This window comes from Coenobita brevimanus, chromosome 80 (assembly GCF_032717465.1).
Source record: "Coenobita brevimanus isolate Jiangsu-jjx chromosome 80, ASM3271746v2, whole genome shotgun sequence".
Lineage (NCBI taxonomy): Eukaryota > Metazoa > Arthropoda > Malacostraca > Decapoda > Coenobitidae > Coenobita > Coenobita brevimanus.
The window spans coordinates 24,337,045-24,351,253 of record NC_137033.1 but is presented as its reverse complement, the minus strand read 5'-3'; the positions used below and the strand labels follow the sequence as shown (position 1 = coordinate 24,351,253).

The 14,209-nt window shown below is 44.1% G+C and overlaps 1 protein-coding gene across 1 annotated transcript in view; it reads right to left on the bottom strand.

The window, feature by feature from the left end:
* Positions 1-14,209, bottom strand: part of LOC145409303 (uncharacterized) — a 232,271-nt gene that overhangs the window by 112,908 nt on the left and 105,154 nt on the right. Inside the window, exon 3 of the mRNA XM_080279780.1 lies at positions 3,169-3,244. Coding sequence (XP_080135906.1) covers positions 3,169-3,244 — 76 coding nt within the window. The remainder of the gene's footprint in view (positions 1-3,168; positions 3,245-14,209) is intronic.

Here is a 14,209-nt window from a genome sequence, read left to right as displayed (position 1 = left end):
CACTGTTCCCAGGCATTTGAACTCTCTCACCAATTCCAGTCTCTTTCCATTCACTGTAACATCACACTGGGAGTCACCTTCCCTCTCAGTAACCATCACTTTACTCTTTTCTGCATTTACTCTCAAGGCACAATGCTCACAGACAACAGCAAAACTCTGCACTAGTCTACCAAGTTCTTGTCTGGTATTTGCAAGTAGTACTGCATCATCAGCATACAAGAAATTTGAGATATTCCATCCATCATCATACATTACCAATGACATACCTCTCTCCATTACTCATGTGTTTACTTCTCTCATCACCCCATATATATATATATATATATATATATATATATATATATATATAAATATATATATATATATATATATATACATATATATATATATATATATATATATATATATATATATATATATATATATATATTGAACAACCATGGGGACATCACACAACCTTGTTGCATGCCCACACCGATCGTGAAACATTCACTTAGATGACCATTTACCCTTTCACATGCTTCACTACCATCATAAAAACTCTTGACGGCACCTAGCAGCTTACAATCTACACCATACATACACAAAGCGTTCCACAATCCTTCTCTGTCTACTTTACTGTATGTTTTTCCAGATCCATGAATGCCATAACCACCTTACGGTCCTTCTCACAAGCCTTCTCCACTATTTGTCTCACTGCAAATATTTGATCTACACATCCTCTGTCACTCCTAAAGCCACCCTGTTCATCACTCATCAGGACTTCTGATATCTCTCTTACTTTCTCTATAATAATTCTTCCATATACCTTCCCTACTGCACTTAATAAACTTATGCCACGATAATTCTTGCACTCACTTCGCTCGCCTTTATTTTTGTACAGGGGTACAATCACAAGCCCTTTTCCATGCTGCTGGCACAGTTTCACTCATCCATGCCTTCTTATATATCTCTAACAAGCACTTATTCCATACTCTCCACTACACTTAATCATCTCTGCATGCACCTCATCAACCCCAGCTGCTATCCCATTTTTCAGCCGTTTCACAGCGTTCTTCAGCTGTGTGAGTGTCATCTTTCCCAGCACTGCATTCCTTCTCTGCATACCCCCAAAACCAATCATATTTTAGGGCTGCTCTGTTCTCTCTACTTCCATTCATCAGGCTTTCAAAATATTCTTTCCACCTGGTCCTTACTTCATCCCCATGGGTTAATAATCTACCACTTACATCCTTCACACTTTCACATTTCTTTCCGCCATCACTTCTAGATCTCCACACCTTTTTCCAGAATAACTTCCTAATTTTTTTAGCAATTTGCATTTATTTTTCTTCCAAGATCATCAATTACCTCCTTGTTTTTCCTCTTCACTAGTCTCTTTACATGCTTCTTGCTCTCCAAACATTCAGTTCTTATTTCAATTGAACCCCTGTCCTGTAACCACTCTAGCCATTTCTTTCTCTTTTCCTCCACTGTTCTCTTAACCTCTTCATCCCACCATGCCTTACCTTTCTTCTTTGTTGTTACTAAGCAATCCCTATATGCATTCCACAGGCTGTCCAGATCCATTTCATTCTATCTATCTATCTATCTATTGCCAGACGCCTCAATCCCGTTTGGGGTGGCCACAAACAAATCGCCTCCAAGTCGCCCTGTCCCCCGCCATTTCACTCCCCTGCTCCCAACTCACACCCCCCTCTCTCATATACCTCTCCACCCCATCTCTCCACCTCATCCTCGGCCTCCCCCTCCCTCTTTCCCCCTCCACCTCACTCACATACACTCTCTTCGTCAGTCTTTCACCCTCCATCCTCTCCACATGGCCAAACCACCTCAGTGTGTTCCTCATAACGCTTCCTATCACATCCACATCAACACCACAACGCTCCTTTATATCCTCATTCGTCAGCCTGTCTCTCCATGTGACTCCACAGGCTCCTCTTAAATAACTCATTTCCACGGCTCTCACTCTTGACTTGTGTCCTTCCAACAACGTCCAAGCTTCACTTCCGTACGTTAGAGTTGGTATCACAATACTGTCATGTAGTAACTTTTTCACTTCCATGCTCACTCCCCTGTTTCTTATCACTGCTTTCAAAGAACCAGCAACCTTTCTTCCCTGCTGTACCCTTTCAAGCACTTCACCCTCCAAACCTCCATCCTTACTCATCACACTACCCAAGTACTTAAACGTACTCACATTTTCCAATTCCTCACCATCCAACCTCGCTGTACATTCACTGACTTCATCTCTCTCAAAGACCATCACTTTACTCTTCCCTACATTCACCTTTAGATTCCGTTTCTTACATACTCTCTCAAACTCATCCACCAAGCCTTGCAGCTCCCCTTCGTCTTCACTCAACAACACGGTATCATCTGCAAACAACAGTACAGGGAGTTTCCAAACACTATCCTCTCTCATTCCAAATCACTTATTCTAACTCCTCCCCTACTTTGGTCCTGTATTCATCTGCCATTTCTATGAACCTCAGCTTCTCGACTTTCAGTCTTTCTCCCTGACAGCTCCTCTCTCAACTGGTCCACCTCACTCCTCTCAGCTTGATCTTGCATACCACAATCTTATGAACTGACAGATCTCCACGTCGTCCTCTCACAGCCCTCATATCAGCAACCATTCCCAACATCAACCTTTCTACGAGTACATAATCAAACAGGCTCCTTTCAATATGATCTACTACTACTGCTACAATAACTGATCTCTGTACAACAACCAGAAAATAAAATAACATCATATGACTACACAAAGAAGCCAATTTTACTATTAAAACAGCACTGTCCTAATTCCTGTAATGCTTAAACTCAGCCTGAGACCCTTCACGCTAGGGATACTTATCTTGTTTTTATTCTGGCCAATGTCAAATGATAGAACTCACCTTAGAAATGATGTTCTGTAGATTCGAGGGTTAGCTGAAACCTATTATACCAAAGATACTTATTTAGTTTTACTCTGGCGAATCTCAAATTATTTAACTCAACTTAGAAATGATGGCCTGAAGCTTAAGGGGTTAGAAAGAATCTCCAATAACTAATTCCATCTGATGACAATAAATTTATTTTAGTTTGATTATTGTAAGATTTTCATTATTCACCTTAGGAAACAAATCCTCAGGCTGAAATGGTTAATGGGTACCAATTCAGACTTACCTATAGAGAATACTAAACCAGAATCAGGAAATTTCTCTTCCAATGCCTTCACAAACGTTTTTCGTACATTATGGACCTGCAAAAGAAAGTACACTATATATATCATGATTAGAATATGCTGCATGAACGAAGAACTATCTCTCCACCATTCTAATTAAATTTCACATTTACACATGAGATAGGGACATCCAAAGTATGACCCTGTACTTTGATCTCTATGGAAATAAAATGAACAGAATACAGTGAATATTGATGCTATGTAGCTTAGGTTTTTGCCAGGCAGAGGGACCACCGATGCCATATTCACTGTTCGGCAGCTTCTGGAAAAATATTTAGGGAAGAACAGGGAACTGTATTTTGTTTTTGTTGATTTGGAGAAAGCCTCTGACAAAACCCTAGAGAGGTGGTGAAGTGGGCAATGAGAAAGCTTGGGATTGAGGAATGCCAAGTTGGGATGGTTATAGCCATATGTGTGGGTGTTTGCACCTTGATAGGGGTGAAGAGAGATTTGAGTGATGAGCTTTCCATGCATATTGGTGTGCACCAGGGGTCAGCTCTGGGTCCTTTGTTGTTTATCATGGTACATGAAGACCTCTCACAGGACTTCAGAAATAGACTCCTGTGGGAGATGTATGCTGATGATTTGGTGTTGACTGCAGAGAATGAAAGGGAGGCGGGAAATATTTTTAGGAGGTGGAGAGATAGTATGGGGCAAAAGGGCTTCAAAGTAAATGCAGATAAAACATATATAAGTGATGGTATCTAGGGCTGGTGGCTGTACTGTCACAGAAGAGGGAGACTGGCCACATGTGATCTGCCACAAGGGCTTGGGAAGCAATTCCATCTTATGCAGTGTCTGTGATAAGTGGGTGCATAAGAGATGTAGTGGTATTAAACGTAGACCGCGAGATATTGGTGATTTCATGTGTGTGGTGTGTTGGGGAGAGCAGATGGAGATTGTCAGGCGTGAAAGGATTGAACTTGCTGGTGAGTCTCTTGAGTGCGTGGAAGAGCTTTGTTATTTGGGAGACATATTATGTGCTGAAGGTGGGGCTGGAGGAAGCTCTGTGGCTTGAATGAGGAGTGCTTGGAAGAACTTCAGGGGGCTGTTATCTCTCCTGACATTGAGAGTGCTCTACCGCTGTGCTATGGGATCTTTGCATGCAGCATGTGTTGGGGATGTAATACTGTAGGGCAGTGAGACTGGGCAGTGAAGGAAGAGGATATTCACAAGCCCAAACATACAGAAATCACAATGATTAAGTGGATGTGCAATGTATCACTTAGTGTGAGGCCTGAGGGGTCAAGTTTGCGATGGAAGAGTTGAGGGGTAGGATGGGACTGGAGTGTATTGGTGTTGTCATAAGGAGAGATAGACTGAGATGGTCTGTGCATGTGGAGAGGATGGGGGATGATAATTGGGTCCAGAAAGAGAGAAGTGTTAATGTTCGGGGTAGGGTAGCGAAAGGTAGACCAAAAAAGACCTGGGACAAGGTCATTGAGTGTGACCTCAGGGATAAGGGAATGAATAGGGAAGCTGCCACAGATCGAGCAGCATGGAGGACCGCCATTAAGTGACCAAGGCCGATGCATGCAAGTGCATATAGAAAGGATGGGCTACGATAATTGGGTGCAGAATGTGAGAAATGTTAATGTTTGGGATAGGGTTGCGAGACGTAGACTGAAAAGATCTGGAACAAAGTCAGTGAGTGTGACCTCAGGGATAAGGGACTGAATAGGGAAGCTGCCAGGAATCGAGCAACATGGAGGGCCACCATTAGGTGATGAAGGCCGATGCATGTGTGCTGGAGCCTTCAAAAATGAACAAAAATTAATGAAAGGAGGTCTCAAAACAATCTCCTCCCCTCTGGTACCAAAAGGGGTGCATCTGATCACTGTTCCAGGTGATACCAATACAGTATACATATCATTGCTGATCCTCTCTGTTTACAAAGAGCATGTCCTGGGGATAAAGAAGCGTGAATCTGAAGCATTTGTTACGAGGTGCCTGTGGAGGGGCAGTGGGAGGGAGGTGATGGAATGCACTTGTACCTAAGGAGGGCCTACATACAGTACATGAGTGGATGCTGTGGAGAGAGAGAGAGATAGAGAGATACTTGTGCATTTACAATGTAGTATTTTACTGGAGAGACTAGAGGTGCCTACCATCCAAATGAAGAACTGCCTTCAGGTAGCTAAACACTAAGTGACAAGCCAACAAATTGACAATCACTCTAACTATACAAATCCACTACTGCACTCATCACCAGCAACAGTCACAAGCAAAGATAGACCCAAACATCACACTTAACAATGTATTGTATCTGTGCTACATACCCCTTCCACTAAGGTCCTTGAAATGACATGCAACACTGAACACACCTTCAGGGACCATATACAAGACATAACAAGGCACTGCATCCTCTGACTAAATGCACTTAAGGCACTAACAGGAAAAGACTTTGGCCAACAAAAAGATACCCTACTCTAAATACAATATATCAGGTAAGTAATGTCCTATGCCTTCCTGGTATGATCCCCCATCCCATCTAATATCCACTACAAGACCTTGTAGACCATATGGCTGCTCCAGTACTACTCCCACAGCTCCTCACACTGAAACTAAAGTCATCCTTGTTAGAGAATATTTCGATATGAGTGCTATACAATTCTATGTGGCAGCCTGTGCTAACATACAACACCCCTGTCAGTATATGACAAAGACACACAGTACAACTAAGCATATAAAACAATCACCACAAAAACATTACCAGACCCTCCTCAATGACGCCCCGTAATGGGGTGTATAAAGGCCTGCATTTCTTAGAGGCAAAGAGGGGTTCCTCTCTTTGGCTTAGTGGTAACGTGCGTGCCTATCAAGCGCGAGGGCCTGAGACTGAATCTTGGCCAGGGAAGTGTGATTAATGTTAAGTTTCAATTTGGTTATTAAGTTGGTGGCAGTGGTGGGATGTAAGGCAAGGTTTGGAGGGCAGTCATTGTCACGAGACAGCTAGTGACACTGGCTTTTGTGGGAAACCGCGAACTCAAGTGGAATCCCAGTTTATCGTTCAGTTAACCGCTCATCAGCGGGAGTCCTTTCAAATCAATTTTTCAGTGTCATAAGTGATCGTCTTTGTGTGAGACATTAGCACTTTCGCCGAGCGATTTGTTTTGGGCGCGTTTCACTCACTCTAGCCGTTAAAAAAATGCGGCCCTAGCGCTCCCCTTTTTCCCACGAGTTTAGGCAGTCCAGTGTTTGCCGTGACGGAGTGAGGTTCTGTTCCAGCAGTGAGAGGTCAGCTAGCACCAAGGTTCACTAGACTACAGTTCTCCAGGCTCCCACCCTTCATTGGTGATACACCGCACTCACTGACCAGTATTTCTTTTCGTTTTCCTAGACTTAAGAGTTTAGTTAAGGTGTTTTTCTTAAGCGTAAGAATTTAGCTTTTGAGTGAGTGAGTGAGTGCGATCTCATTAATTTGATTTTGAACTGTAACGTTAAATTTATTTTGTAATCAATAAATTTAACAGTTCTTTTCTCGAGCTTAATGTAATGTAAACTCTTGTTTCATTTCTCCGCAATTAAGCTTATTTCTCTTATAGCTTCTAGCTTGCATAAACGTTTGCCATTCATAACTGGTACTTAGGCCAGTCTTGTTGTATTAAGCTTAAAATCCGTTGTGCCTCCTAGGAGTTAAGCATCAGCAAGAACCTGATATTATTAATAGTGTTAGTTATTTATTGTCAGGGGTGAAGTAACTTTCTTCAGAGGCTAACAGTACTAATAAACAGTAATTGAGTAATTAGTCTCTGCTGTGTACTGTTGAGAAAGTTTATAAATTCTCGTTCTCAGAGAATCGTGCGAAGCAAGCCAGCATAAAGTAATCATTGTTTGACGTAGCAAGACAATCATTGTCCCTGCTCTTCAATATCATTATCATTATTTTTTAATAATAGCATTTAGTTTAAAAACACCGTGACAATTGGCGACCTCATTCCAGGATATTAACTCCTAGTTTTAAAGCTATTCACGAGATAGTGCTCACTTGTTCATATTTAGGTATTTATCATTAAAGTTTATAGGCACAAGTTTACTGGTGGTTACCCTTAATTTAGCAAGTGAATTTTTGCTTTATTAATCCACAGAGTACTTAACTCTATTTAGTTCTTCATTCTCGGTAACACCAGACGATTTTATTCACTCCTGGGTAGCCGCCGTACCCATTACGTTAATTATTGAGTCTTCCCAGTCATTTGCATTTTTGCTTTATTCTTTTCCAGTTAACTAGACAAGACTGGTCATCACTAGCTTGTGTCTGTATTCTTTACTTGTGTTTATTAGCATTCGTTTGTGAAACAGCAATCAGTACTGAGTCGCTAGTTATTTAGATTGAGTTAGCGACATGGCTACCACCATATTTTTACAGGAAGCCAAAGATATGGGTCTTACAGACCCAACTGAAATTAAAGAGTACATACTCTCACGGCATAATATGGACCAGCAGCGCGAGAATGATGCCCGTGAAGAGCGTAAGGTTCAGCGCGAATACAAGCAAGAACAGCGCGAACACGAGCGAGAACAGCGCGAATACGAGCGAGAACAGCGCGAACACGAGCAAGAACAGCGCAAACACGAGCAAGAACAGCGCGAACACGAGCGAAAACAGCGCGAACTCGACTTAGAACACGAGCGAGAACAGCGTGAGGAACGAGAGAGAGAACGAGAACACGAACGTGACGAGCGAGAAGCACGCAAAAAACACGAATATGAAATGCTGAAGCTCAAGCGAGATTCCTTGGCTTCAGATACATCTGGTGCAGTTGGTCAAAGCTCCATGAGCGTTCTTCCTACACATGTTATGGCGACCCCAGACATCAAGCTTCCCCCATACAAAGATGGCGAGTGAATTGAGCCATACATAGCTCGATTTGAAGACATGGCTCAACTTTACCAGCTCGATGATGCAGCTAAGCGGCTTCAGTTTCTTAGCCTGTTTGAGGGCCCTGCCCTCAATATTCTCCACAGAATTCGTGGAGACAATCTCGCGTATGAAGTGATGAAAGCTGCACTCATTAAGGCGTATGGTCTCACAGCAGACGACGCCAAAGTTCAGTTCATGTGAGCTCGTCTCCAAGACAAGGAGACAGCTGTTCAGTTCCTCGACTGTCTCACTGCTTACTTAGGTGAGTGGATGGAGAAAGATGAAACTCCTTCCATGCGTGAGGGGATGATTGACCTTATGCTGCATACACAGCTAGAGAGGTCGTGGCCTGCTGAGCTCATAGCACAGCTTAAGATCTGCCAGGTGAAAGATGCCAGCCAAATGGTAGAAAAGGCTGACGCATTCTTTACTGCATACGGGTATCAAACTCGTAAGCAAAACACCTGGAACAGAAAACCTGATAAATCTGGGAAACCGTCTCAGATTGAACCCCACCAACAAGGCCATTCTCAGAGTAATGGCCAAGGTCCAAGCAAACAGCAGAAGGACCAGGGGCAAAATACACAGCAGCCTGCTTGGAAGCAGTACAACAAGCACCCCAACCAGCAGCAGTTCCCCAAGCAGCAGCAGCAATACAAGGACAAGCCATGTAACCCTCAGTCAGGTCAATTAGTGTATCGGAGGCAGAAGGCAAATGCAGCCTTCATTCCACGACAAGCACACGGTGGTGCAATCTCTACCAGTACAGGTACTTCCCAACAGTTCATGAGTCCCCCTCCGATCATGAACTCTCCTCCACAGGTGGTCAATGCTCCACCTCAGATGGTGAGTACGACTCCTCAGACACCTAGTTCTCAAGGTGCTATGTTTGCTGCATCGGTTGTTCCGCAGTCTCATGAATGACTGGCTGCTACCTCCTCAGACCCTTCCACCAGCAACACTGCCTTTCTTGTTCAGCCAGGGTTTGTGGGAGGTGTATCTGTAAATGTTCTGAGGGACAATGGTTCCTCAGGTTGCTCTGTTAAGCAGAGTTTAGTTTGGCCTGATGAGTATACAGGTTGACAGATCCAAGTTAGACTTATTGATGGATCAGTGAGATTGTTCCCTGAGGCACGTATCCAGGTGGCGTCTCCATTTTTCACTGGCCTGACAGCTGCAGTTGTCATGCCAGAACCTTTATTTGACCTCATATTAGGCAACATACCTGGGGTCAAAAATAGTTGCGCCGTAGATGTTGCTACTCAGACTTCGGCTGCTGCGGTAACACGAGCCATGGCCAAGGCTCCAAATCGTGTCACTCCGTTGATCGTCGCAATGCCGCAAGATCTGATTCATAGTCAAGATGTTGTCCAAGAGCAACAGACTGACTCAACACTTGCCTCAGTGCATAAGAAGGTGGAGGGTAAAGTGATTAAGTATTCACAGGGAGGACAAGCCAGGTTCCTGCGTAAGCGAGGACGGCTGTACCGTGAGTCACAGACACCCCAGGGTGAGGTTCGACTGCAGTTTGTCGTTCCTGCAAAGTATCGCCGAGCAGTGTTTGAACTAGGTCATTGTTCAGTGATGGGAGGTCACATGGGTCAAAAGAAGACCTCTGACCACATCCATGCTGACTTTTTCTGGCCAGGAATGGGACGGGAAATAACGTGGCTCGTATGTTCCTGTGATGTGTGTCAGCGTACCACTGACCAGGGACGTGTCCGTCCTGCGCCATTGAAACCAATGCCCATAATCTCTGAACCATTCGAGAGAGTAGCAGTTGACATAGTTGGGCCAATCTCCCCTAGGGCTAGTGATGGATCAAAGTATATCCTCACTATTGTTGATTTCAGCACACGGTGGCCTGAAGCCGTGGCCCTTAAGAATATAGAGGCCGCCACTGTTGCTGAGGCATTAATTGAAGTGTTCTGTCATGTAGGTATCCTTAAGGAGGTCTTAAGTGACCGGAGTTCGCAGTTCACTTCAGCAATGATGAACAAAGCTTTCAGGTTGCTGTCCATCCGAGGCTTACGGACTACGCCGTATCATCCCATGTGTAACGGGTTGTGTGAGAGGTTCAATGGAACTCTCAAGAAGATGTTGAGGCGCATGACAGCCGAACAGCCAAAGGAATGGCCATAGTTCATTCCTCCTCTTCTGTTTGCTTATCGAGAAGCCCCACAGCATTCATTGAAATTCTCACCCTTTGAACTGGTGTATGGAAGGTCGGTCCGTGGACCACTTCAAGTTCTTCGCGAGTTGTGGGACGATGAAGAACCTGACCCTGAAGTCAAGACCACCTACACCTATTTCCTTGATCTAGCTGACCGCCTCCAGTCGACATGCGAGTTAGCAAAGGAAGAATTGATCAAGGCGCGAAGTTCAGAAAGCCTATTATGATAAGAAGGCAAAACTTCGGAAGTTTAGTCCAGGCGATAAGTGCTTGGTGTTACTCCCCACTGCCCAGAACAAGTTGTTGGCGCAGTGGAAGGGTCCATTTGATGTAGTAGAGCGCATTTCAGACCTCAACTACATAATTCAGATGGGGAATCTTCGTAAAAGATTCCACATTAACATGTTGAAGGCTTATCATGAGTCAGACCACGAGGAGGCTGGCCTACGAGTAGCTGATGATAATGACCAGCCACTGGAAGAAACCGGGGCAGCCGTGGTGATCCCAGCTGATGACCATGATGACGAGCCCTTAACCGCTCAGTCCCGTCAGGAGGAGACTGTCGGAGATGTCCTACTTAACCCTGACTTAGGAGACCAAAATGCCTTAAGGTCACTGCTCTGTCAGTATGCTGATGTCTTCTCAGACCAACCTAAACTTGCAAAGGTTGCTTGTCATAAAACTGAGTTGACCTGCAATGCTCCCATAAAGGTTAAGCCATATCTGATTCCCATGCGACTACAGGACGCAGTAGACAAGGAAATTGCAGACATGGAGACTGCAGGCATTATCGAAAAGTCCTCATCTCCTTACTGTAGTCCCATGGTAGTAGTTCGCAAGAAAGATGGTGGAGTCAGGATTTGTGGCGACTATAGAAGGCTCAATGCAATCACCAAAGTGGATGCTGAGCCGAAGGGTGACCACATTGCCATCTTCTCCAAGCTGGCAGGGTCACGATGTTTCTGGCTCGATTTGGCAAAGGGATTCTTCCAGATTCCCCTTCACCCTGAGAGCCGTCAGTTCACTGTCTTTGCTGCTCCTAGGGGGTTGTACCAGTATAAAGTCCTCCCATTTGGACTTACCAATTCCCCAGCAGTATTCAATCGTGCCATGAGACAAATGCTCCATGGTATTGTAGGAGTAGAGATGTTCGTTGACGATGTCCTCGTTCATTCCGCCACATTGGAGGAGCACCTCAGACTCTTGGAAATTGTCTTCAGTAGACTACAGAGTTTCAACATGACTGTGAAGCCTAGCAAATGTCAGATTGCTCACAGTGAGGTGGAGTTCCTTGGACATATTGTTGGCAACAATCACTGCCGGTGTCAGGGTAACAAGATCAGGAAGGTTAGAGAAGCCCCGAGACCCGTGACCAAGAAACAGGTTAGGGCATTCCTTGGCCTAGTGGGATACTATAGGAGATTTATCCCCAACTTTGCTTTCATTGCCCAACCGTTGTACGAAGTGCTACGGAAATATGCTCCAAACACCACTGAATGGGGAGAAGCGCAAGAGAGATCCTTTATCGCTCCTAAGAACATGTTGTGCAAGGAGCCTATCTTGCAGTTGCCTGATTCCAGCAAACCTTTCATACTACGCACTGATGCTTCACAAGATGGAGTAGGTGCCGTATTGATGCAGGAATCGGAAGGTGGAATCTTCCCAGTGGCATACCACAGCTGTAGGCTAAAACCCGCCAAGAGGAATTACAGTACTGTTGAGAAGGAACTCTTGGCTGTGGTTGATGGTGTTAAAAAATATTATTATTATCTATTTGGGGCACCATTTACTCTGGAAACTGATCATATGCCACTCACTAGTCTTAGCACGACCAAGACGGCTAATGCAAGATTGACACGCTGGACACTGTATTTACAGCAGTTTAACCTCGTTGTGAGATACATCAAGGGAAGTGATAACATAGGTGCAGACCTGATGTCTCGCCTGCTAACTGCTGACTAACATGGGCAATTGTTGCATGCTGGGTTCCGTAAGAGAGGCGTCCTCAGAGATTTGAGTAATCCAAGGACCAGCCTGGTTCCCAGTTAAAAGTGTGGACCAGACGTCTCACTCATTGGCCCCACAGGACACAGTATATCCAGGGCCTGTACATACATGTATACCACAAGTTAAGGGGGAAGTTTGAGAACCCTGCAGAGACAGTCCGAGGCTGTGTACGAATTACCTTGTGGAACGTCTCGAGCTGTGGGCCTCTCTGAGGATTCCCGGAGAATGCACATTACCCACATGAGTGTTCACACCCACAGAGGGTGTTAAAACGTGACCTGCCTGAGACTGCGTAGCGATTCTCAGCTTCCTGTATTAGTAGTAAGTGTAGAGTTAGGTTAACCAGTAAACTGCCCATTCTAAGCAATTTGTGAAATCAAGAACTGGCACATTTCCTGGTTAATAATGTTAGGTTAACTAGTAAACTGCCCGTTCTAAGAGATTAGAGTAATTCAAGAACTGGCACATTTCCTAGTTAATAAGTGTTAACCAGTAAGCTATAAGGGTTCTAAGCAATTTGTGAATTCAAGAATTACGTTTCCTGGTTAATAATGACATAAGTACTGATTGCTAGGCAGAGAGAGAGAGAAATAACAGTTTTGATGCTCCACCTTAATTCCTTTCGCAGGTGTAGCTGGTGGGTGCAGCATTGCCGTGCAGATCAACTGGTCATTCCTTTCGCTTGCTGCCGCCCCTTCTCTTCTGCCTCGTCGTCATTATTTACTATAAATTTGTATTACTGTGTCATTTTACACGTAGGTACAGTTACACTACAACTGTCACACCTACACCGTGTTTACATACACCACGCTACACAACAATTAGTTGTCAGGGTAAATGTAGCGAACTTTCGCTCAGTTTGACCTGAGTACAGGATTTTCACCGTCGTCACGGAGTTATTCCCTCAAGCTTGCTTCTATTAACGTAAATACAAGGTTTTTTCGCTCACTGGCGACTGCGACTTTCTCCTGTAGCAGGATAGCACACACACCACAGTGTGAATCTTGTGTGACTGAGTTAGGATTTATATGTATGCATATTGAAATTCTTTTTTCTGAAGGAAGAAAGATTTAATTTTCATGGGGCGTAATGTCACGAGTCAGCTAGTGACATTGGCTTTTGTGGGAAACTGTGAACTCAAGTGGAATCCCAGTTTATCGTTCACTTAACCGCTCATCGGCGGGAGTCCTTTCAAATCAATTTTTCAGTGTCATAAGTGATCGTCTTTGTGTGAGACATTAGCGCTTCCACTGAGCGATTTGTTTTGGGCGCGTTTCGCTCACTCTAGCCGTTAAAAAAATGCGGCCCTAACGCTCCCCTTTTTCCCACAAGTTTAGGCAGTCCAGTGTTTGCCGTGACGGAGTGAGGTTCTGTGCTCCAGCAGTGAGAGGTCAGCTAGCACCCAGGTTCACTAAACTACAGTTCTCCAGGCTCCCACCCTTCGTTGGTGATACACCGCATTCATTGACCAGTATTTCTTTTCGTTTTCCTAGACTTAAGAGTTTAGTTAAGGTGTTTTTCTTAAGCGTAAGAATTTAGCTTTCGAGTGAGTGAGTGAGTGCGATCTCATTAATTTGATTTTGAACTGTAACGTTAAATTTATTTTGTATTCAATAAATTTAACAGTTCTTTTCTTGAGCTTAATGTAATGTAAACTCGTTTCATTTCTCCGCAATTAAGCTTATTTCTCTAAAAGCTCCTAGCTTGCATAAACGTTTGCCATTCATAACTGGTACTTACGCCAGTCTTGTTGTATTAAGCTTAAAATCCGTTGTGCCTCCTAGGAGTTAAGCATCAGCAAGAACCTGATATTATTAATAGTATTAGTTATTTATTGTCAGGGGTGAAGTAACTTTCTCCAGAGGCTAACAGTACTAATAAACAGTAATTGAGTAATTAGTCTCTGCTGTGTACTGTTGAGAAAGTTTATAAATTCTCG